This window comes from Akanthomyces muscarius, chromosome 2 (assembly GCF_028009165.1).
Source record: "Akanthomyces muscarius strain Ve6 chromosome 2, whole genome shotgun sequence".
NCBI classification, from domain to species: Eukaryota; Fungi; Ascomycota; class Sordariomycetes; order Hypocreales; family Cordycipitaceae; genus Akanthomyces; species Akanthomyces muscarius.
Window position 1 is genome coordinate 4,192,347 of NC_079242.1, and position 19,819 is coordinate 4,212,165.

Consider the following 19,819-nt stretch of genomic DNA (forward strand, 5'->3'; position numbering starts at 1 on the left):
CAGCGGCAATGTTAAGACAGCCATGGGAAAAGACTGTGATGAATGAGCATCATCCAAATGGCATCTGCAACGCAAGTAAAGAACAACGTCGGGTAAGGTCTATAATATTTATTAATTCATATCTGCATTTCTGTGGTATCAGGTGCTTGAAAACTAATCAGGGCTTTGTTTAAGGAAGGAAAGGACAAAATGAACACGCCATGTCAAAGTGACAACTAGGCTGGTGAAAACTCGACGCCATCAACAGATTGGCAAAAATGCATCCCCCATCTGCCTGCCAGAAACGAGGTCGTAGTTTGGCGGGTGGCTTCCCGCAGGAGGTCGCTGTGGAACCGCAGATCGGTCAATTAGTCGGCATTCCGTCTCTCACGCGCCACATCTCGCGCTCCGCCATCGAGACTGGTTGAAATCGCGACGGCGGAATCATCGAGAAGCGGGATGCGGTCAAGACTTGTTGTTCTAGCCATTGCATCCCTGGCAGTAACAGCAGCGGGACGGGGGCTAGGCGTAGCAGAGGTCCTCTTAGCTTGTGCATCGATAATCCCGTTCTCTGTCTGGGGTTGCATCAAGGGGGACGTGAGCATGAGCTCTGGTGCAGTCTGCCATCTTACTACTTCGGCCTTCATGGCCTCGAGCTCCTTTTGGAAACGCTTGCCGAAGACATCAATGTAATACGTAGATCCATTGTATATGCTCCAGGCAAACACAACCAAGAGGAAGACAGTTGATGCATAGCGGCTGATGAACCAGAGGGGGCATGGTAGCATAGTGAGAACAGCATACGCGTACTGAATCATCATGAACGTAGGCTCCTGCAGGCTGTCAGGCATGGACAAAACGAGCTTGCCAATCCAAGTCCTGGCATATGAACGGCGAAGCCAAGTAAATGATGTTGGCCGACCAGCGGCGATCTTCTCCCTTCGGCGAACCGTAATGAAGAAATAGTAACTGAGTTGCCAGAGAGCGTATGGGATTGTGCTCCACGCCAGCATAGATACGAGGTTAGCGTAAGCGGTAGCTGAGCCCGGCTCAGCTGTTTTGATGGTCCAAATGGCGGGAAAGCGGTCATGTAGCTGATCTTCCGGGTAGAGATGGACAAGGCAGTGCAGAGTAGCGCATGGCATAATGTGAATGAACAGCGAGGTAACCTTGTCGAAACTGTGGAATACAAGAGAGTTTCGCCACATAATAATCGCAACTGCGTTGTTGCCAAAAGCTAGGCAAAAAGCGGCGGTAAAGAGTCTTTTGGAAGCAGGGAATGCCCATATACTGAGCATGAGAAGGACGTTGACGAAGTAGCAAAGATCGGCGAGGAAGTAATGGTATCCACGACGATGGTAGGTAAACATGCGAATGGGCATGAAATATACCAGCTGAGCAGTGTACCAGATATGGAAATACTCTGGATAGGCGCCGATGAGATAGCCACTGACGAAGATGTTCATAACTCCACAAATGAAGGATATCTTCTCGCGCAAGCTGATGGCTTTTGTGTCGTTCCATTGCCTGCCGAGCTTGTCGACACGCTGCCTCATTCGCTTTCGATAGCGATCAAACTGTTCGTCGGCGGAAGGCACTCGACGCCTCCATTCCTCGACCATTCGATGCCGTGCATTCTGCGTTTTTGATTTCAGTGCATCTCTGGATCGGCGCACTTTATCAGTCTGAGCCGAAAAACCCTTCTGAAGCTTTTCCAGCTGCTGCGGCAACGCAAAATTATCCAGAAGGTCGAGGACCGTGAGTCGATCCAGAGGCGGGAGCGAATCCCAGTCGTCCTGATAGGAGCTACTACCAGAAAAGGAGGGATTCCTTGAGAGCCTAGGGCTTTTAGGGGTTGTTGCACTCAAGCTGGGGGTGTCGAGGATCGTTGGGTCGGGGGGTGAGGAGCTCAGTGGTGAAGCTAGGCCGGGCTCGATATGATGTTCGTCGGATATAGGGTCTCGAGATGTGGCATTAGGAGTTGCGATCGGTATCGCCGCTGGCTGTCCTTCGTCCATGCTCACGACTTGACAGTGACAGGAAGCTGAAGCTAAAACGCAAAGTGTCAGTATTCTCGTTGGAGGGTAGGAATCGAGGATCCGCCAAAGTGCACGGCTTGTCACCGAGGCGGTAAAGTAAGCATACCGATAAACAGGCGCCTCTGAGCTGGCAAGATCAGTCGTGGCAAGTCACTAGAGACAATGGGCGACAGAGGGGCAGCAGGAAAGGGAGTTGAGGAGATTAGACAAAGAGTAAGAGTAGGAAATCGGGAGGCATGAGGGTGTCTGCGCCAAGATCCGGCGCGGTATGGCGGCAGAAAGCAAGTTGACCAGGAAATATCGCCGTAGTCATGTGTAATAAGACCGGCTACCTTACGAATGTACGTGGACTCGTGTACACAAGCTTGCCGGGCTGGCAAGCGGGTACCTCGCGGCAGGTACCTGTGCAACTTGCTCGGAGGTCCTGGTAGACACCCCTACAGTGGACGCGTGCGAATTTTAGGCCAGCCTACAGCCCTGAGTGGCTACCTAGGTACCTAGGTACTACCTAACTGTGGACCTAACTGCAAGTGGCTGGCGGTAAGTTGAGCTACCTACTGGGCATTTGATACTTGAGGCGAGGTATCTATCAATAGTGGAGACTCACCTACCTATTAGTACTATCGTCCCGGGGCGGCGACGGTCTTTTGTTGAGGCCTATTCTACCTACCTATGGAATCGCAGCTCATCGCACGTGTGAATCTAGGCGCTGTCCTGGTGCCTATGACTGTCCTTTGGCTGCTGCTGCTAATGCTTCTAAGCTCTGCCTACCCGTGCCTGGGTAGCGACCTGATCCTTCTAGAATCCAGACTGTATCAAAGCGACACAGTAAGATGCCATTGCCTGCGAACCGAAATTTTCTGCCTTGGAGCCGAATAGCCACGCTGGCATGGGAGCTTGCTTGGTCTAGGTATCCCCTCTGTCACCTGAGAGGTTCGTGGCTAACACCCAAGTACACAGCATGTGAACGATAGCATCATGTGACAGACATTCTAAGGCGCAACGACCACATTTCTCGAACATTTGCAACTCTTTTCTGTACGTTGTCTTTCTAGGCTGCCGCGCCAGCTGTACCCTTGTGACCCGTCGACGTCAAGATCCGGAGGAGCCTTGCCCGAGTAAGGACCCGAGAGATCTGGAAAAGACAGCTTCAAACGCGCTTTTCAAGTGCATGCGACGATTCGGCCCTGTGCATATTAATGCTGAAACGGAGGTTCACCAGTGTTGCTGCTTAATACGGCGCGATATAGACGCAACGTCTATCGATATGAGTATCTTGTCCGACCGCAGTTTATTTTTGTTCTCATCGAAAACCCCAACCCGGTAATTAAGTAGTTTGCTTGGGAATCTGCACTCAGGGAAATCGGTCCCTACCTATCGAGCTACCTCGTGGTTTCCTGTGTTGGCTGGCAGTTGTGATGCCTATTTCCCTACGTATTTATTGATTGGTACAGTACTGCTGAAATAGGCTGGCTGGCAGAGCTGGTTCAGGTTTGGTGTACAGGTGGTCTGTGCACCATGGCGCACTCTCCCCTCAACGCCCCCCATGCCCTCCATGTTGCCTGACGCCAGCCGCGCGACGCGTTCCGCTACCAGTCGTTTACATCAAACTTGCGCCCGCATCGCGAAAGGCCTTCCCACGCAGCGCTTCGCTATTATGACTGACAGTGGCATCAAGCCATCCCGTTAGACCAGCTAATTCTACCGATAATCGCGTGAGCGCTCTCCCCCACGTGATCGCACACCCATCGCGCCGTGCGCCTGCTTCGAACATCACCGAGGACGCTTTTTCGTGCCGGGAGCGACCGCATCGTATCTGCTCATTGTCGCACACCGCCAAGTCTTTAATTGTCCCCGGAGAGTCTAGGCCTCAATCGATACAATGGGGAAACTCAATCGACTTGAACTTTTCAGTGCGTATATGCGGAATTGCGACGTTGCAAACGCGACTAGAAAATCTGACACTGCTCGCAGATTTCAAGTCCTACAAAGGGCATCACACCCTTCTGTTCGGCGACTCTTATTTTACTTCGATTATTGGACCCAATGGATCCGGAAAATCTAACTCGTAAGTGAATTTATTTGACCGCTCGCAGACGGCCATCCACCTGCTTACCCGTCTACAGTATGGATGCCATTTCATTTGTTCTTGGCATCAAATCCTCCCACCTTCGATCCGCACACCTCAAGGACTTGGTCTATCGAGGCCGAGTATTGAAAACTTCTAAAATCAACGATGACGGATCTGCTGCGACGAATGGAGCAGCACAATCGAGCGATGACAAGGCCTCTCGTGGCGACCCGAAAACTGCATGGGTCATGGCTGTATACGAGGATGATAGTGGCGAAGAGCACAGATGGAAACGTTCCATCACGAATCAAGGCGCAAGTGAATATCGCATCAATGATCGAAGCGTTACTGCACAGCAATACAATGCAGCTCTGGAAAACGAAAACATCCTCATCAAGGCAAGAAACTTTCTGGTCTTTCAAGGAGACGTGGAGGCCATTGCATCCCAGTCCCCCCAGGATCTCACACGCCTGATTGAACACATCTCCGGAAGTTTGGAATACAAGCAAGAATATGAGAATCTTCAAGCTGCTGCCGAGCAGGCAGTTGAGAACCAAAACTTCCAACTTCACAGGCGACGCGGCATTAATTCCGAAATCAAGCAATACCGCGAGCAGAAGAGAGAAGCCGACAACTTCCAAAAGAAGATGGACGAGAAAGATGCCGCCATTGTGACGCAGTGTCTCTGGAAGTTGTTCCACTTTCAGAAAGCGATGGATGAATCTAGCGCTGCCATTCACAGTCACCATGAGGATTTGAAAGAATTGCGTCGCAATGTTGAATCTTACGAAGGACAGCTCGAAGCTGCGCGTCGAGAACAAATATCCGTCTCGCGACGCGTTGGCCGGGTGGACAGAGAAATACGACAAAAAGAACGCTCCATTGAGGATCGTGAGAATGCGTTGGTGCCATTCGATGAGAAAATTCACGAGTCATCGCAGCAAGTCGATCGACTGCAATCTCAAAGCCAGAAAGTTGCAAAAGAGCGAGATGAGCAAGCGGACATTGTGCAAAAGGTGCAGAGTGACGTCGAAAGCGTGAATAAGGCTCAATCCATTTTCGAAAAAGATATCCAAGAGCAGATGCAGAAGCAAGGCGGAGCAATCAGCGATGCTGATCGCAAAGAGTACAATACGCTACGCAGCGAAGTCATCGCCCGCTTTGGTTCGGATCACACCAGGCTGGAAAACTTGGAGAGACAACGCAAGGCCGACGAGGTTACGGTCAATAACTTGAAAGGCAAAGTAGACAGTATTACGGCAGCTATCTCCAAAACTGAGTCTGAGCTCAGTAGTGTGGGAGAAAGAAAAGATGCCGTAGAGGCTGTTGCCAAGGATCTTTCCAGTGAGATCGCCGCAAAGAAGAAAGAATTCAATCAGCTCCAGTCTGAGCGTGTACGAACCAACCAAAAAAGGACAGAGCTGGAAGAAAAGCTTGAAGATGTCGCCAAGAAGTTGCGAGAGGCAGACGATGGACGTCGCCAGAATGATCGTGAGGCGCGCCTGAAAGACATGGTTGCGTCTCTGAGACGCATCTTCCCTGGTGTACGAGGCAGAATTGGCGATCTTTGCACACCGAAGCAGAAGAAATATGACGAAGCCATCATCGTGGCTTTAGGAAGAGACTTCGACTCGGTGGTTGTTGACACAGAAAAAACTGGCGTTGACTGCGTTCAGTACCTAAAGGAACAACGCTTCGCGCCAATGACTTTCATTCCTCTGGACAACATCAAAGTTAATGCCGTCAATACTTCTGTCAAGGGAATAACTGGGGCTAGACTCACCATTGACACCATCAACTTTGACTCCTCCGTTGAACGCGCATTATCCTATGCATGCGGAAGCTCCGTGGTTTGCGAAACTCTAGATGTCGCCAAGCACATTTGTTATGAGAAAAGAATTCCCGTGAAGGCAGTCACTTTAGAAGGCTATGTCATTCACAAAGCTGGTCTCATGACTGGTGGTCGTGGGCCAGAACCCAAGGGTGGCAAGCGAAAGTTCGAGGAAGCTGATGTTCAAAACCTTCAAAGAATGGCTACGAAGCTGAAAGAAGAAATTAATCGCCTCCCACGAGCTGATCGACGCGGTAGCAAGGAGGAAACACTGCAAATTGAGCTCGGTGGCTTAGAACGTCGTGTTAAAGCCACGAAAGAAGAGCTTGCTGTCTTCCAAGAGAATTTCTCCAGCAAAAAGCGAGAGCTAGAAAACCAAAAGAAACAGCTCCGGGAAATTCAACCGAAATACAAAGAACAAGCAAAGGCATTCGAAAGCACGACATCCACTGTACAGCAATTCCAAAACGCAATCGGCAAGGTTGAAGATCAAATCTTTTCAAGCTTTTGCAAGCGACTCGGATACAGTGATATCCGTGCATTCGATGCTTCTCAGGGAAAGCTGGAACAAGAAGCCTCAGAGAGGAGAAGTCAGTATGAGGTCCAGAAGCAGCGCCTTGAAAGCCGCCTCAAGTGGGAGGTAGCCCGGCACGGCGATACTGAGGCTCGTATCAAGAGAATGCATGAGCAGATCAAGCGCTTGAAGCAGGACATCAAGGCCTATACCAAGGAGAAGGCAGATATCGAAACAGAGATGCGCGAAGAACAAGACGAGCTCGAAGCTCTCAGAGAGACATTGGAAGAACACCAAGCAGATCTTGCGGAGAAGAGCGAGCGTGTCAACGAGGCCAAGGCTGAAGTACAGCAACGTGGCAAGGACATTGAGGCCTTACACAAAAGTGTAAATGCGTTGGAAACGACGCTGCAGCAGAACAGCGCTGGCAAGTCTGGATTGCTTCGCAGGTGTCGTCTTGAGCAAATCCAAATTCCTCTCGCGGAAGGCGCGTTGGACAATCTGCCCAACGAGGCCGACTTGCTGCGCCAGGACCCTGATGCCATGGACGTCGACGCCGAGGGCGAGGAATTGCTAGACCTCGCGCTGGATGACCACGGCATCGAAATCAATTTTGATGGTCTGGACGACGACCTGAAGCAGGCAAGTAACATGGATGGAGAAATCCTTCTACCAATGTGCCAACAGCTGACCAAAGTGCCTAGTCTGATGACCCGAGTGTGGAGGACTCCCTAACAGAGCGTATTGCAAACTTGACGACTGAACTGGAAAAGTTGAACCCAAATATGCGTGCCATGGAACGACTGGAGAGTGTCGAGTCGCGACTGAAACAAACTGATCAAGAATACGAAGACTCCAAAACTGCTGCTCAGGAGGCGAAGGAAGCTTTCAGCAATGTCAAGCAGAAGCGATACGAGATTTTCAACAACGCCTTCACACATATCCAAGAGCAGATCTCGCATGTCTACAAAGACCTGACCCGCTCAGATGCCTATCCTCTTGGCGGCCAGGCTTATCTTGACATCGAGGAAGACACAGACATGCCGTACTTGTCTGGCATCAAATACCACGCTATGCCTCCATTAAAAAGATTCCGAGATATGGAACATCTCTCCGGTGGCGAGAAGACCATGGCCGCGCTGGCGCTTCTTTTCGCGATTCACAGCTACCAACCCAGCCCCTTCTTCGTTCTCGACGAAGTTGATGCAGCATTGGACAATGCTAACGTGGACAAGATCAAGAAGTACATCCGTGAGCATGCTGGCCCTGGCATGCAGTTCATTGTCATTAGTCTGAAGACCGGGCTATTCCAAGACAGCGAGAGCTTGGTAGGCGTCTATCGAGACCAAGAAGTCAACAGTTCGAGAACATTGACATTGGATGTGAGTTTGACAATCCGCCATTGACAATAAACAATTGCTAATCATCTATGATACAGTTGAGGAAATATGCGTGAGATGGAAACTATCAGTTCGGGTAATTGGCGCACTAGTTGCTGGCACATTTCGGCGTTATGTTTTCATGGGACGGGAGGAAGCTGCTCTGTGATGCTCTAAACTGGGTCTGAGCCAACATGGCTTTGGATGTAATTGCCAGTGCACACCGAAAACGGATCTTTTGTTTACAAGGAAAGCTTCGTAAGATAGCAGACATGACGCATTGGTCGCGCATGCAATATTGATTCTTAGCCGATTCTAAATTACAAGGCTCTGACCAGATAGCTCGTGTGACGTGAGTCAACAGGCAACATCCTGGAGTACCCACTTTATCTAGCTTGAGCGTCGCGCGAGGCTTTCGTATCGCGCATCACCCAAACGACACCAGATGGGCAAACTTCGTCTACCACAACGTCGGCCACCACGTGTGCATATATTTCCTCTACCGACGGATACTCGAGTAGAAAAATCCGCTCGCCTGCATGCCCTAAAGCGAATCCACGTCGCCGCTGAGGCAGTTCGATCTGCCGGAACCTAGCGGCGCGCCTTTGCGATCCTGCCTATGGCAGTGCGTCCACGCATTGTGCAAACCAGCAACGACGAACCCGAATACTAGGGCACCAGATTCGAAAGCAAACGTGCGCAGACTGTACTGTCTGTACAGTCCGCCGCCATGGATCTCGCAGTCACACTAGTCAAGTCGGTGATGCGAGCGTTCTATTCAACCAGAGACATTCTAGTAATAGATGCGCTCATCCTCCACGAAGCGTGAGTTTTTTTTTCTTTCAAAGAAGCGGTATACTTGATCTCTGGCTAATAGTGAACCAGTCTCCGCGATGACGACCTGGCGTACTTGATGGCTACAAATCCGAAAGATCTCCACAAGATTTGCGGAAAACTTCGAGAAGATCGATTCTTGACAGTGTAGAGTTCCACTTGGACTGTTAGCGATTGTAAACATGACTGACTTGAGCGATGAAAACAGACATACACGACCAGAACTTAGAGAAGGCAACCCACGGCCGAGTAATCGCACATGGTACTACATCAATTACCGCCATACCATTGATGCTATAAAGTGGCGCGTGTACACCATCGACAAAGATGTCCAAGGTACCACAGAGCGAACAAGCGAGAAGAAGGAATACGTCTGCTCTTTCTGTACGGCTGAATGGTCGCCTTTGGAGGTGTTGGACAGCCATGGGCCGAACGGTTTCTTATGCCATCGCTGTGGTCATGTTCTTACTTTTGAAGCAGATCGCAATGCTGGTGGTCACGAACAATCCACTCGCCTCAACGACCAATTCAAGTTCATAAGTGAGCTTTTGCAGAAAATCGACAACGTACATATACCGGAGTGCGATTTTGATCGCGCTCTCGCAAAGGCTAGGCCGGTGGTCCGCGATGCCACACACCAAGTCGCGGCAACCACGGCCATGGACTTGGGTATGAACAGACCAATGGCAGTGAAAGGACTGACAAATACTGGCCCCCAGTCCATCTCTGTCAATATCTCGACCGTCGAGGGTGCATCAGAAGCAGAAAAAGAGGCCGAGATTGCGCGCCGAGAAAAGCTGGCGGCGCAGAATGCACTGCCATCGTGGATGTCCAACAGTACCGTTACTGGAGACTCTTTTGCTGCCGCAGCTGGTGCAGGGCATACCGCTGTCAAGAGTGAAATCGGACCCAATGACGATACAAAGCAAAAACAAGTGGACAACAAGGCTCTCGCTCAAATTGACGATATCTTTGAAACGCTCAAAGCCGAAGCTGCACAGAAGCGGCAAGATGATTCTGACGATGAGGATGGCTCCGACGAGGATGAAGATGACTTCGAAGATGTCCCAGCTACTGGCAATAATTCCAGCCTGGGTACACCGGCTCTAAGCCAGTCGATGAAGCGAGAGCCATCTAGGGAGCTGTCAAGAGACGGATCCGGCTTAGAAGAGCACGGCAGAAAGAAGGCGAAGATTGAAACTAGTGTTAAAACAGGAGAGACGGGTAACGACAGCGGGGAAGATGATGATGAGGATGAGATGGAGTTTGAAGATGTATAAAAGCTTTAGGAAGATGGCATATGGCGTAAACAGGGACAGCGATTTGCTAGTGTACAAATGAAACGACTGCTATCAAACATCAAATTGTAAACCACTCGCTGTCTTATAGTATCGACACACGTGCAGCCTTCATCCGCAAAATACATCTGCACGCCTCCCGGCTTTAATAAGTTAGCTTCCCAGATGGCGGCAGTCGATCCGTTGTGGCCAGTTGCCAGTGCCAGAAATATGCGGGCCAGCTGCGCCGAAAAGGGTCTCGAGGTACTCCGTACTCTTCATAGGTAGACCTCCTCCACACGCCGTGCTTGACTAGCCACCCAAGGGCATTGTTTGCCACCGAACCACCCAGCTACTTGACACCGCTTGCGATCGCGCTGGAAGAAGAAAAGAATCCGCGTCTCGATACTCTTGTTGTGCTAAAGTAGCCAGCTGACATCAGCCAACATGACCCGAGGCCTCGGCCAGGTGTGATTTTGAACGTGACTAAATTGCCATGGACAGCAGGGTGCCACTTACTTATTCGTGAGCGAAAAATTGCCATAATGCCGCTTTCGCTGCCTGTAATTTTTCTCCTACAGACACATTTGAAGCCTACAGAGTTGCACGAGCTGGAAGAAAGTATTCCAACTCTGACATATGATGTCAATGAAGCGGAAGTAGTGCTGGGCAAAGTCTCCCGCAAGCAGCGTGCTCAGTTTGAATTGCGCCGTTTGAAGCTAGAGACGGAACCCGTCCGAAACGGTGCAACAGGGGATGGATTTGTCGAGAATGATGGATTTGATGGGCGGTACTCTAAGCGCCGGAAGCTAGAGTCGCCCAGGTCGAATGTCGAAACAGACAGCTCTCTCGTGCGAGTCCTGAATCTATCATGGCTCACGGATTCTATGGAGAAAGGTGAACTTTTGCCAATGTCCGGTTATATTGTCTATGAGGGAAGGAAAAGAGGACACATCACATCGAAACTCGTCAACGGCCAGACCGATTCGGACAGCAGAACAACCAGTGATATCCTGGAGCGCGCCGCAGATGACAAGACAGAGTTGGACAATCAGTTGACTCCACGGCAAAAAGGAAAGAAGAACGCAGAGGTAAATGTTGGGAATTTTCCGTCAGCAGGTTCCATCTTGAAACCAGGCTTGATCCGCCAATCTACATCGGAGCACGATATTCATCTGCCCCCCATACCAGATTATCTTCATACCTCTTACTCATGCCAGCGGCCCACACCAATTCATCCACTCAATACCGGTTTTATAGATGAACTGAAGAGTATTCGAACCCTTCGTGTTTTGCAGGGTGATAAAATAGGAGTTCGAGCCTATTCGACATCCATAGCCTCAATAGCGGCGTATCCTTACCAGATACAGAGCCCTCAAGGTACTTCCCTTGTCTGCGTATTGAGACTTTGACTAGCGTGCTGAAATTTTGCCATTCTTACAGAAGTCTCTCGCCTGCCTGGTTGCGGCAATAAGATTGCCGTACTCTATCAAGAGTGGCATACTTCGGGTCAAACTGAGGAGATGCGAGCGTCTGAAGCGGACCCAAAAGTAGGCGTGCTGAGAACATTTTACAACATTTGGGGGGTAGGCGATACAAATGCAAGAGACTTCTATCTAAAAGGTATGTTTATGCTGCATCAGTTGTGGAAAAGGAAAATTAATGACATACCAGGATGGCGGGACCTGGACGACATTGTGGAATATGGTTGGCGATCGCTCAGCCGTGTTCAACAGATCGGAGTCAAGTACTATGAGGAATTTAAGAAGAAGATTGATCGCACAGAGGTCGCTAGAATAGCCAATGTCATCATGGACCATGCGCATCGATTGGACTCAGGCTATGAGATGGTCATTGTGGGTGGTTACCGGAGAGGGAGGGAAGAAAGTGGAGATGTCGATATCATCTTGACACACAGAGATGAATCTAAGACATTGAAACTTGTCGAGATGCTCGTTTTGAGTCTCGAGAAGGACAGCTACATTACACACACGCTGAGCCTGTCAACAAGAAACAGCGAGCGAGGGCAAGTGCCGCTTCCGTGGAAAGGCGAAGGCAGCAGTTGGGGCACAGGATTTGACACACTTGACAAGGCAATGGTCGTCTGGCTGGATCCAAATGATGCCGATGCGCTGCACCGACGTGTCGATATTATTGTAAGCCCGTGGAAGACGATTGGATGTGCCGTTCTGGGCTGGAGTGGCGAGACAACGTTTCAAAGAGACCTCCGACGATACTGTAAGAAGGAAATGGGGCTCAAATTTGATAGCAGTGGTATTCGCAACAGAGCTGACGGCAGTTGGGTTGACTTGGAGCGCGGTAATGCGAGTGCTGGTAACGCGGAGGAGGCCGAGAGACGAGTGTTTGAAGGTTTAAACATTCCTTGGCGACCTCCATGGGAGCGATGCACGGGCTAGCGAGTCCGTCATCAGTAGTATGATCGCAGCATGATCGACGCGGAGAAACGGACTCAATACATCGTTGCACAATTTGCGCTAAGCACGTTCAGTTTTGTTTGGCTATAACTATTATATCTCCTAGATTTAGGCTGTCTTGTGAAAATGTATTATCATCTGCCGCTGACTGTCTGACAAGGCTTTTCCATTTTGAAGTTTTAGTCTCAGTTATTCAAAAGATGAGCTGGTAACAAGTGTAGGCAGCGAAGCCCTTGAGGAGGAGATCGCTGAGTGAACTACCGACAAAGCCACTACAAGACGGCGTTAGCGAAAAGGCTCAATATTGCCAAGGAGGGAGCAACGTACGCGAGGCGGCCCTTGGGACCAGCGTCGCTGGTGTACCCGAGGAGGTAAATAAGACGAGAGAAAGACCAGACACCACCGAGGGTAGCAGCGGAGATGGGGTGCTGGACACCAGCGACGAGGAGAGCGCCGAGGAAAGGTGTCAGGTTCTCAGTGAAGTTGGCGTGCGCACGCTGGGCTGTTAAAGGTAATACGAATTAGCAATTTAGAAGTCGGCTGGTTCTCCTCCGCGATTGAGAGAGGGAGCCACATGGATGCCTCTACATACCGCAGTTGAACTTGGAGGCGCTGGGGTTCTTTGCAACCTCATCATCCGAGGCATACGGGGCAGGGTAGGGGACTTTGGCGAGCTTTCTAAACTTGGCCGTGCGCATCATGTGGACGGTGTTCAGAAAGAAGGTCGACGTAGCAACTGCGAGCACATAGCTGATGGAGAGCCTGTTAGCCCCTTTGCGCCTGTGTTGGCCAGGGCTATGTACGGCTGTTCTCACCTGTACTGGTCGGGGATCTCAAGCGCAAGAGGCATATTGGCGGTGATGAGGGCTTTCTGTATACTTGGAGTTTGAAAGTAACGAGTCGGAGACAAGGTCAATTGAGAAGGAGGGTGCAGTGCGTGTGTGCTGGAAATGTTCAAGGCGGGACACCGGCCGCTTAAATGGTTTTATTTTTATTTTTGGGGGGTTAGCCGGACTCCGGCCTCAGTAAAACAGGATGCCAGCCCGGCGAAACCTGTGGGAGCGACGGGCCGGCCATCATCTGAGGTCCGGGGGCTGCAAGAGATGGAAACTGCATCGGGGAAGTGCCCACCAGCAATTGGCTGGGCTTACTACGCCAGCGCCTCCGCCTGGCGGGTGGCCCTGCAAGGGCGGACATGAAGCAAAACCTTTGCCCGTGCCTGCGTGTTGCGGAGAAACTAGTGTGTACGCTGCCCCTGGATTAATGGGCGGATTACGGATACATGACCACGAATGGGCGGGTTGGTGGATGGATCTCATGGATGGAAGCTCCTGGTCATTTCTGCCATCTTGTACCGCGACGGATCCTCGGCAACATAGCCGTCGCTGTATTTCGCAAGAGTTACGGAAGTTAGAATACAAACACAGATACAACAGAAAAAGACCTGATAGATAGCACGGGGGCGGCCAAGTTGTATTGTACCGTTTGGACTCTCTCGTTACAGCACCTCCTGGAACCCGCCGGCCGAAGCACCGTGCTGCATCACCAGGCAGCACAGGCTTACAAATCTGCATAAACACCATGTTTCGCCTTTTCGCAGCCTTCCGCTGCATCTTGCCTGACGCAGACAATCAATTTCAGAAAATTTGCGCCCGAAAATAGTTGCGTGGCCCAGGCTGCGTAGGGCATTGATTGGCCACTGACTGGCTGCCTCAGCCAGCCTGCCTGCCTCCTCCGCAACAACACCAAACTCCGCATACAAAAATTCCATTCATACCCACAAAGCAGCTCAGCCGAGAAACCACTAACTAGTTAGTGGGCAGACAGGCGATAGGAAAGCTGCTAATCGCAGCACGGTCTTCGACGATGACACTAATTTTTTGACATGTGTCGTCCTATCTATTGCCATCCAAATACTTCTCTCTCCTTCTCACCGTAATCTCTTTTTTTCGATGCCAGCTTCGGAACCACACCAGCTTGTCTTCTACAAGTCGCACAGCTACATGACCGCCACACCTGGTTTCATCAAATACACGTTTCTTTGGCTGTCCTGCTCTTTTCTACGTCTATTTCTAAGGACTTTTCTTTTTAACAATTCAATTAACATTTACTGCATGTAGCCATTGGCCTTGAGCCAAGCCACAACGTCGTCAGAGTCCCTCTCGACCCAAGACAACTTGGCCTGCACTGAGTCAATGACCTGGCGCACAGAGTTGTCAAAACCCTGAGTATCCTTACCCTCAAAGAATGCCTTGAACTGTGTTAGCTGCTCAGATGTGCCCATATTCTCGCAGAAGTACTTGACAAGATTCTTGAGCATAGACAAGCCAGGTGGGAAGCGCTTATAGTACTGGTCCCAGTTGCTAAGGAAGTGCTTCCATGCCGCATCCGCGCCTATACGGCTGCTGCGGACACCTTTGACTGGAAGATAGACATCTTGGTCTTTGATGGCGTCACCGCTATCCATGGCGGCGAACACCTCTCCAATGACCTCAGGATCACTGGCAAAGCCACAGCCTCTAAGGGCAGCAACACGCTCATCGGAGACCTCTGAAGTATTGTAGATATTCAGAAGTTGGGCCAGCTATTCGAAGAAGGAGAAGAGGAATGTTAGCCGGTGGGCATGTGGGCAAAATGTACTTGGCGCTCCCATTTACGTACCTCAGTCTCACCACCATATCGAGATACAATTGAGTACACGGTTGTTCTCAGTGTTGGGTGAAGTGCAGACAAATCTCCGTTCAAGCTCTTCTTGAAAGCGTCTTGTGCGGCCCTGATGGTCTCCTCGTCGCCGCACATGGCAGCTGACAACATAATCAAATCTTTCAACTGCTGATCAACGTGACCATCTGCCGCAGTGATGTTGGTACCAAGCTTGCGGGCAACCGGCGCGACGAGCTCCTTTCTAAAGGTCTTCAGACCTTCGGTCACAGCCTTGTCCTGGAACATCCAAGCAAGTGAGATCTCGCCGAGACCGGCAATAAGTTCTTGCCACACAAAGAATGAAGTCTCATCTTTGAAGCTCTGCGCCAGCGTGAGAAAGGTAGACGTCTTTGTGTAACCAGCCGCGGTCAAGGCTGCGGCGTCTGCTACCATGCCAGTTCTATCCGCAATGCTCAGTCTTCCTTCCTGGGCGGCACTGCCAAGGCGAGCAAGGATTTCGGGAGAGTACAGTGTTCTGTAGACCGAAGGATGATCAGCGTTCAGCTTGAAGAAACTGCCCGCCGGAACATCTAGGATAATTTCCCGTTCTGTCATCACCGTAGAGTGGTCGATACCAGGTTCCGTGCGGAGACCGAGAATGACAGGATAAACAATCTTGTCATCTTCAGGCGTGACATCGCCCGTGCGAAGGAAACGGTTCTGAGAAACAGTGACAGTATTGCCAACGGTGTCCTCTGAGACAGACAAGACAGGATATCCTAGTTCCCGCGTCCACGGGGCGACAACTTCGGTTACAGGCTTCCCACTCGCCGCGCTTAAACAATTCCACAAGTCATCAGTGGTAGTGCTTTTGTACGCAAATTTCTGGAGATAGTCTCTGATGCCTTTCAAGAATACCTCTTCTCCAAGGTGCACCGAAATCATACGAAGGACAGAGCATCCCTTCTCATATGAAATGGCGTCAAAAATTTGGTTAATCTCACCCGCGCTCTTCACTGGCACCTCAATAGGGTGACTGCTCCGGAGGGAATCGAGATGCAGGGCGTCTTGCAGCGAGCTAATGACAAAATCGGCCCAAATATTCCACTCGGGGTAGAATATATTAGCACCGTACAACGACGCCCAGGTAGCGAAACCTTCCTTGAGCCAAAGACCTTCCCACCACTCCATGGTAACAAGATTTCCGAACCATTGGTGAGCCAGTTCGTGAAGAACAATGTCGGTAACGCGGCGTTTGCGGCCGGCACCGGCATTTGCCTCAATCAGCAGATCAACAGCCCGATACGTGATGAGACCCCAGTTTTCCATGGCACCTGCTGCAAAGTCAAGAACAGCAATTTGATCCATCTTGGGCAAGGGGAACTCGACGCCAAATTCCTTTTCGAAAAGTTCGAGAGTTCGTGCTCCAAGATCGGCAGCATGACGACCATACTCAACATTCTGATCAATGGTAACATAGGTGCGAACTGGAATGCGGAAGAGGTTGGACTCGACGTAATTTAGCTCGCCAATAATAAATGCGGTGAGATATGTCGACATGATAGGGCAAGTATCGAATTTGACAGCCTTACGAGTAGCATTCGTAATGGTGGACTGCACGTTGGCCTCGGACTTGACCGGCATATTGCTCAAGCAGGTCAAATGCGTATCGGCAATGAGAGTGATGTCAAATGTCGCCTTGAGTGCAGGCTCGTCGAAACAGGGGAACGCTTGTCGGGCACCAGTAGGTTCCATTTGGGTTGTCGCGATGTATCCCTTGGTGCCATCAGTCTTGGTGTAGCCAGAGCGGTAGAAGCCGACCATCTTGTTGTTGAGTTGCCCAATGAAGGTCAACTCAAGTTGGGCGTTGCCACCCTTGTTGAGCTCCGTAGAAAAGGAAGCGGTAGTCGTCTGACGCTGTTCATCATGGCTAACGTTGATATCTTGGCTACGCAGTACAAGTTAGTAAGAGTTTGGCGACGAAAGCTGCTTGCTGCCTTGAGTTGAGTCTGTAAACAAGGCGATGTGACCACAAAAGACACGGATGTTGTCATCAGCAGAGAAGTACGTACGCGGTCCCGTTTGCTCCGGATATGATCTTTCCACCGCGAATATCAATGTCCAGTGTATGGAGAGTAATTGAGTTAGAGTCCTCGGTGACGTCAAGATCAATTACAACTTTGCCGTGGAATGTAAAATTGTCAAAGTCGGGCTCGAGTTGTAATTGGTAGTGGCGCGGAATCACATTGGCGGGGAGCAGATCGCGTTCGACATTTCTGGCCCCGTTGGTCACGAGTGATTCCGCAGCTCTGCACATTTCTGCCGTTTCTTGGTATAGTCGCGCGGAAAATACAAAGGAACAAAACCCAATCCAGAAGGAAAAGAATTGAAGACTTGAAATTGTGAGCCGCATGAGCTCACTAAATACGACCCAAAAATGATTTAGCCCACCTTCCCAGAGGAGTCAACAAAGGCACCCCGCGGTGGGGCACTCATCAGACGGCGCATTCTGGCCCAGCCACACCCAATTGTCGGGTTCGATGTGTATTCGGTTAGTAATGGTTTGCTGATGGAATGGCGACGGACCCCGGTCCATGGGCACGGCACTTGCTACTTAGGCATGAGACGGGAAACATCAGTCAACAGTGCGGTCGGTACCATTGGCTCAATTACATAATAATCTCACTCCTGAGCGAGATCGAGGAGCATGCATACCGGTAGTTTCGCTATCTACCAGACGGATCAAACTGAGAAACCTCACCGCGTTGAATCATCACTAAAACGAAGTTGCCTGATTAGTGCTTGAAGCCATATTCAATTGGTAAAAATGTACAGATTGTGTCCTAGCGGCGCATATAACGACGGCGAAGCTCTTGATTCATCGTATTATCGTCCTCTGGCGTCTCTGTCACCATCTCGATTCCATTATTGCCCAGCAAATAATCGGCCACGTACTTCATGACGAAGAACATCTCCCGACCGGTCGGGATGATCTCCTCGTCTGGAAGCAAAAAACCATAAAGACCATGGTCACGTAGCTTGATCTGGTAGCTAAAGTGAGCATTCATGTCTTGATAGAACCAGTCCATCACAGAGCCAGCGCCTTCGTTGATTCTGTTGCGTGAAAGACCCAACTTTGTCTTGTCCACCACCATCGCAGCATCGCACGCTGGCGAAACACTATACAACTCTCCGGTAGACACACGGATCGTCTTTGCAATGCCAGCCGCCAGCTCCTCCAGGTTTTCCAGGTTTGGAGGCTCCGCGGCACATGAGTAGGCATACGGGAAGAGTATTTGCTGAGAGTAAGAATGATAATCTATCATTCCAACAAACTGCACATTGTTCTTCTCCGTCTGTTCATGAGCCCATTTCGCAAAGGCAGCAGCTTCAGCCGCCTCAAATGGCTCTTCACCACCATAGTCTTCGGAGCAAGGGTCGCTCTGCGTGTGCTCAGAAGAGTCACCAAATCCAAATGAACGATCGAGGTCGTAGCCTTTGCACATGCGAAGGCTGGTTTCCTGCCTAGATTTGCGCCAAAGTCTATCGCTTTGCCAGGAGTATTCCATACCATCAGGATTGAGCGCCGGAATTATAACAACATCAAAGTGGTGCAGAAACTTGGTGATGACTGGGTCTTTGTTGAACTCGGTAATTAGTGCCCATGCCACATAGTTCGCCGTTGTTGTCGAAATCCATTCGCGTGCATGGAGGCCAGCTGTAATTACCATTGTCTTCCTCGGACTATCTGCAGCGTCCACGCCAGGACGGCCGACTCGGAGGGCAGGGATGTCGCGCCCTTCAGAGGATTGCCCGATTGACATGTATTTGACATGCTCGGGAAAGATTGATTCCAGCAGCTGCATCCACTGCATAATTGTCTTCAAGGGGTGATATCTTAGAAAGAAGAGACTGTCAGACACAGTAAGGCGGCTAGGGGACCGTTCAAATGTGCCCTTGGGCCCGATGAGACGCGACGGCGCATCTTTGGGAAGAGAATCGTACACCGCTCTCGAAAGGTCGGATATCAATGTGAAATGCGAAGACTGAAGTTTACTTGGAAGTAGCCCAAGGAGCGGCGAGACCTGATTAGAAGGCATGCGAATATCGACGTAATCGCGAGTGACACCCCAGACGTCGAGGAAGAGGCGACTAGAGGCCTCAGCGAGCGCTTGCTCTTCTTCCATATTCGTAACATTAAATCGCATGACGACTTCGTTGGCATATTTGTAGCGCACGCTGTCGATGTTGGTCGCCAACCCAGCCAAATCTTTTGTGGGATGTCTCCCGAAGAGTAATTCTACCGCTGCGTCCCTGACCTTGGTCAGAAATGGAAACACAGGCGCGTTCCCATCGATTGGGCGCGCATGCGCCTGAGTACCAACTCCATCGCGACTATAGTGGCCGTTATCTGCGGGTTTGTGGGCAGAGACGGCCACCAGCAGCGCGGTTGCAAAACTGATTGTCTTCATCGTGGCTGGAGCAGGTGTCGCGCGCGTTCGATGGGAGCTGCGAGTCGATGAGAACACCAAACACACGGCCAGGGATATGTCGAAATTCACAGGGGTTGATGCACTGAAGAATTGATGAAGTTGGTCTTCGGCAAGGAAGCCTTCGGCATTATGTTGGTGATTGTAGCTGTAGTCTGCTCCGCCGGATACGGCATCGAGCACCTACGGCCACCATCAACGGCTCGGTAGGTACATAGGTACGCGCAAAAGGCGGGGCTCCGCTGTCTGTGCCTCTGCCCATTGGCCGCGTTCAGGGAGTCGCCGCGCAAGCACCGAAACATTTGATGCACTGACAGGCAAACAGGC

At 50.7% G+C, this 19,819-nt stretch overlaps 8 protein-coding genes across 8 annotated transcripts; 4 read left to right on the forward strand and 4 right to left on the reverse strand.

Moving 5' to 3' along the window:
* Positions 1 to 347: 347 nt before the first annotated feature.
* Positions 348 to 1,997, reverse strand: LMH87_004495 (uncharacterized protein; the record flags this gene model as incomplete). Its single annotated transcript, XM_056195723.1, has 1 exon — positions 348 to 1,997. One exon carries the CDS (start codon positions 1,995 to 1,997, stop codon positions 348 to 350), a length of 1,650 nt encoding a protein of 549 aa, XP_056049324.1.
* A 693-nt stretch (positions 1,998 to 2,690) lies between these two features.
* LMH87_004496 (uncharacterized protein) lies at positions 2,691 to 3,353 on the forward strand (the record flags this gene model as incomplete). Its single annotated transcript, XM_056195724.1, has 4 exons — positions 2,691 to 2,846; positions 2,929 to 2,951; positions 3,016 to 3,056; positions 3,241 to 3,353. The coding sequence occupies 4 exons, from the start codon at positions 2,691 to 2,693 to the stop codon at positions 3,351 to 3,353; spliced, it is 333 nt and encodes a 110-aa protein (XP_056049325.1).
* Positions 3,354 to 3,900: 547 nt separating this feature from the next.
* LMH87_004497 (uncharacterized protein) lies at positions 3,901 to 7,890 on the forward strand (the record flags this gene model as incomplete). The annotated part of the gene is made up of 5 exons (XM_056195725.1): positions 3,901 to 3,931; positions 3,993 to 4,086; positions 4,145 to 7,076; positions 7,139 to 7,816; positions 7,873 to 7,890. 5 exons carry the CDS (start codon positions 3,901 to 3,903, stop codon positions 7,888 to 7,890), a joined length of 3,753 nt encoding a protein of 1,250 aa, XP_056049326.1.
* Positions 7,891 to 8,543: 653 nt separating this feature from the next.
* On the forward strand, positions 8,544 to 9,927 carry LMH87_004498 (uncharacterized protein; the record flags this gene model as incomplete). Its single annotated transcript, XM_056195727.1, has 4 exons — positions 8,544 to 8,638; positions 8,699 to 8,794; positions 8,856 to 8,983; positions 9,128 to 9,927. 4 exons carry the CDS (start codon positions 8,544 to 8,546, stop codon positions 9,925 to 9,927), a joined length of 1,119 nt encoding a protein of 372 aa, XP_056049327.1.
* Positions 9,928 to 10,469: 542 nt separating this feature from the next.
* Positions 10,470 to 12,341, forward strand: LMH87_004499 (uncharacterized protein; the record flags this gene model as incomplete). Its single annotated transcript, XM_056195728.1, has 4 exons — positions 10,470 to 11,015; positions 11,223 to 11,304; positions 11,368 to 11,547; positions 11,599 to 12,341. 4 exons carry the CDS (start codon positions 10,470 to 10,472, stop codon positions 12,339 to 12,341), a joined length of 1,551 nt encoding a protein of 516 aa, XP_056049328.1.
* Positions 12,342 to 12,552: 211 nt separating this feature from the next.
* LMH87_004500 (uncharacterized protein) lies at positions 12,553 to 13,209 on the reverse strand (the record flags this gene model as incomplete). The annotated part of the gene is made up of 4 exons (XM_056195729.1): positions 12,553 to 12,631; positions 12,687 to 12,861; positions 12,952 to 13,109; positions 13,175 to 13,209. 4 exons carry the CDS (start codon positions 13,207 to 13,209, stop codon positions 12,553 to 12,555), a joined length of 447 nt encoding a protein of 148 aa, XP_056049329.1.
* A 1,257-nt stretch (positions 13,210 to 14,466) lies between these two features.
* LMH87_004501 (uncharacterized protein) lies at positions 14,467 to 17,319 on the reverse strand (the record flags this gene model as incomplete). Its single annotated transcript, XM_056195730.1, has 5 exons — positions 14,467 to 14,541; positions 14,598 to 14,610; positions 14,660 to 14,943; positions 15,021 to 16,950; positions 17,075 to 17,319. The coding sequence occupies 5 exons, from the start codon at positions 17,317 to 17,319 to the stop codon at positions 14,467 to 14,469; spliced, it is 2,547 nt and encodes an 848-aa protein (XP_056049330.1).
* Positions 17,320 to 17,728: 409 nt separating this feature from the next.
* On the reverse strand, positions 17,729 to 19,474 carry LMH87_004502 (uncharacterized protein; the record flags this gene model as incomplete). Its single annotated transcript, XM_056195731.1, has 3 exons — positions 17,729 to 17,778; positions 17,836 to 17,845; positions 17,915 to 19,474. 3 exons carry the CDS (start codon positions 19,472 to 19,474, stop codon positions 17,729 to 17,731), a joined length of 1,620 nt encoding a protein of 539 aa, XP_056049331.1.
* Positions 19,475 to 19,819: the final 345 nt, after the last annotated feature.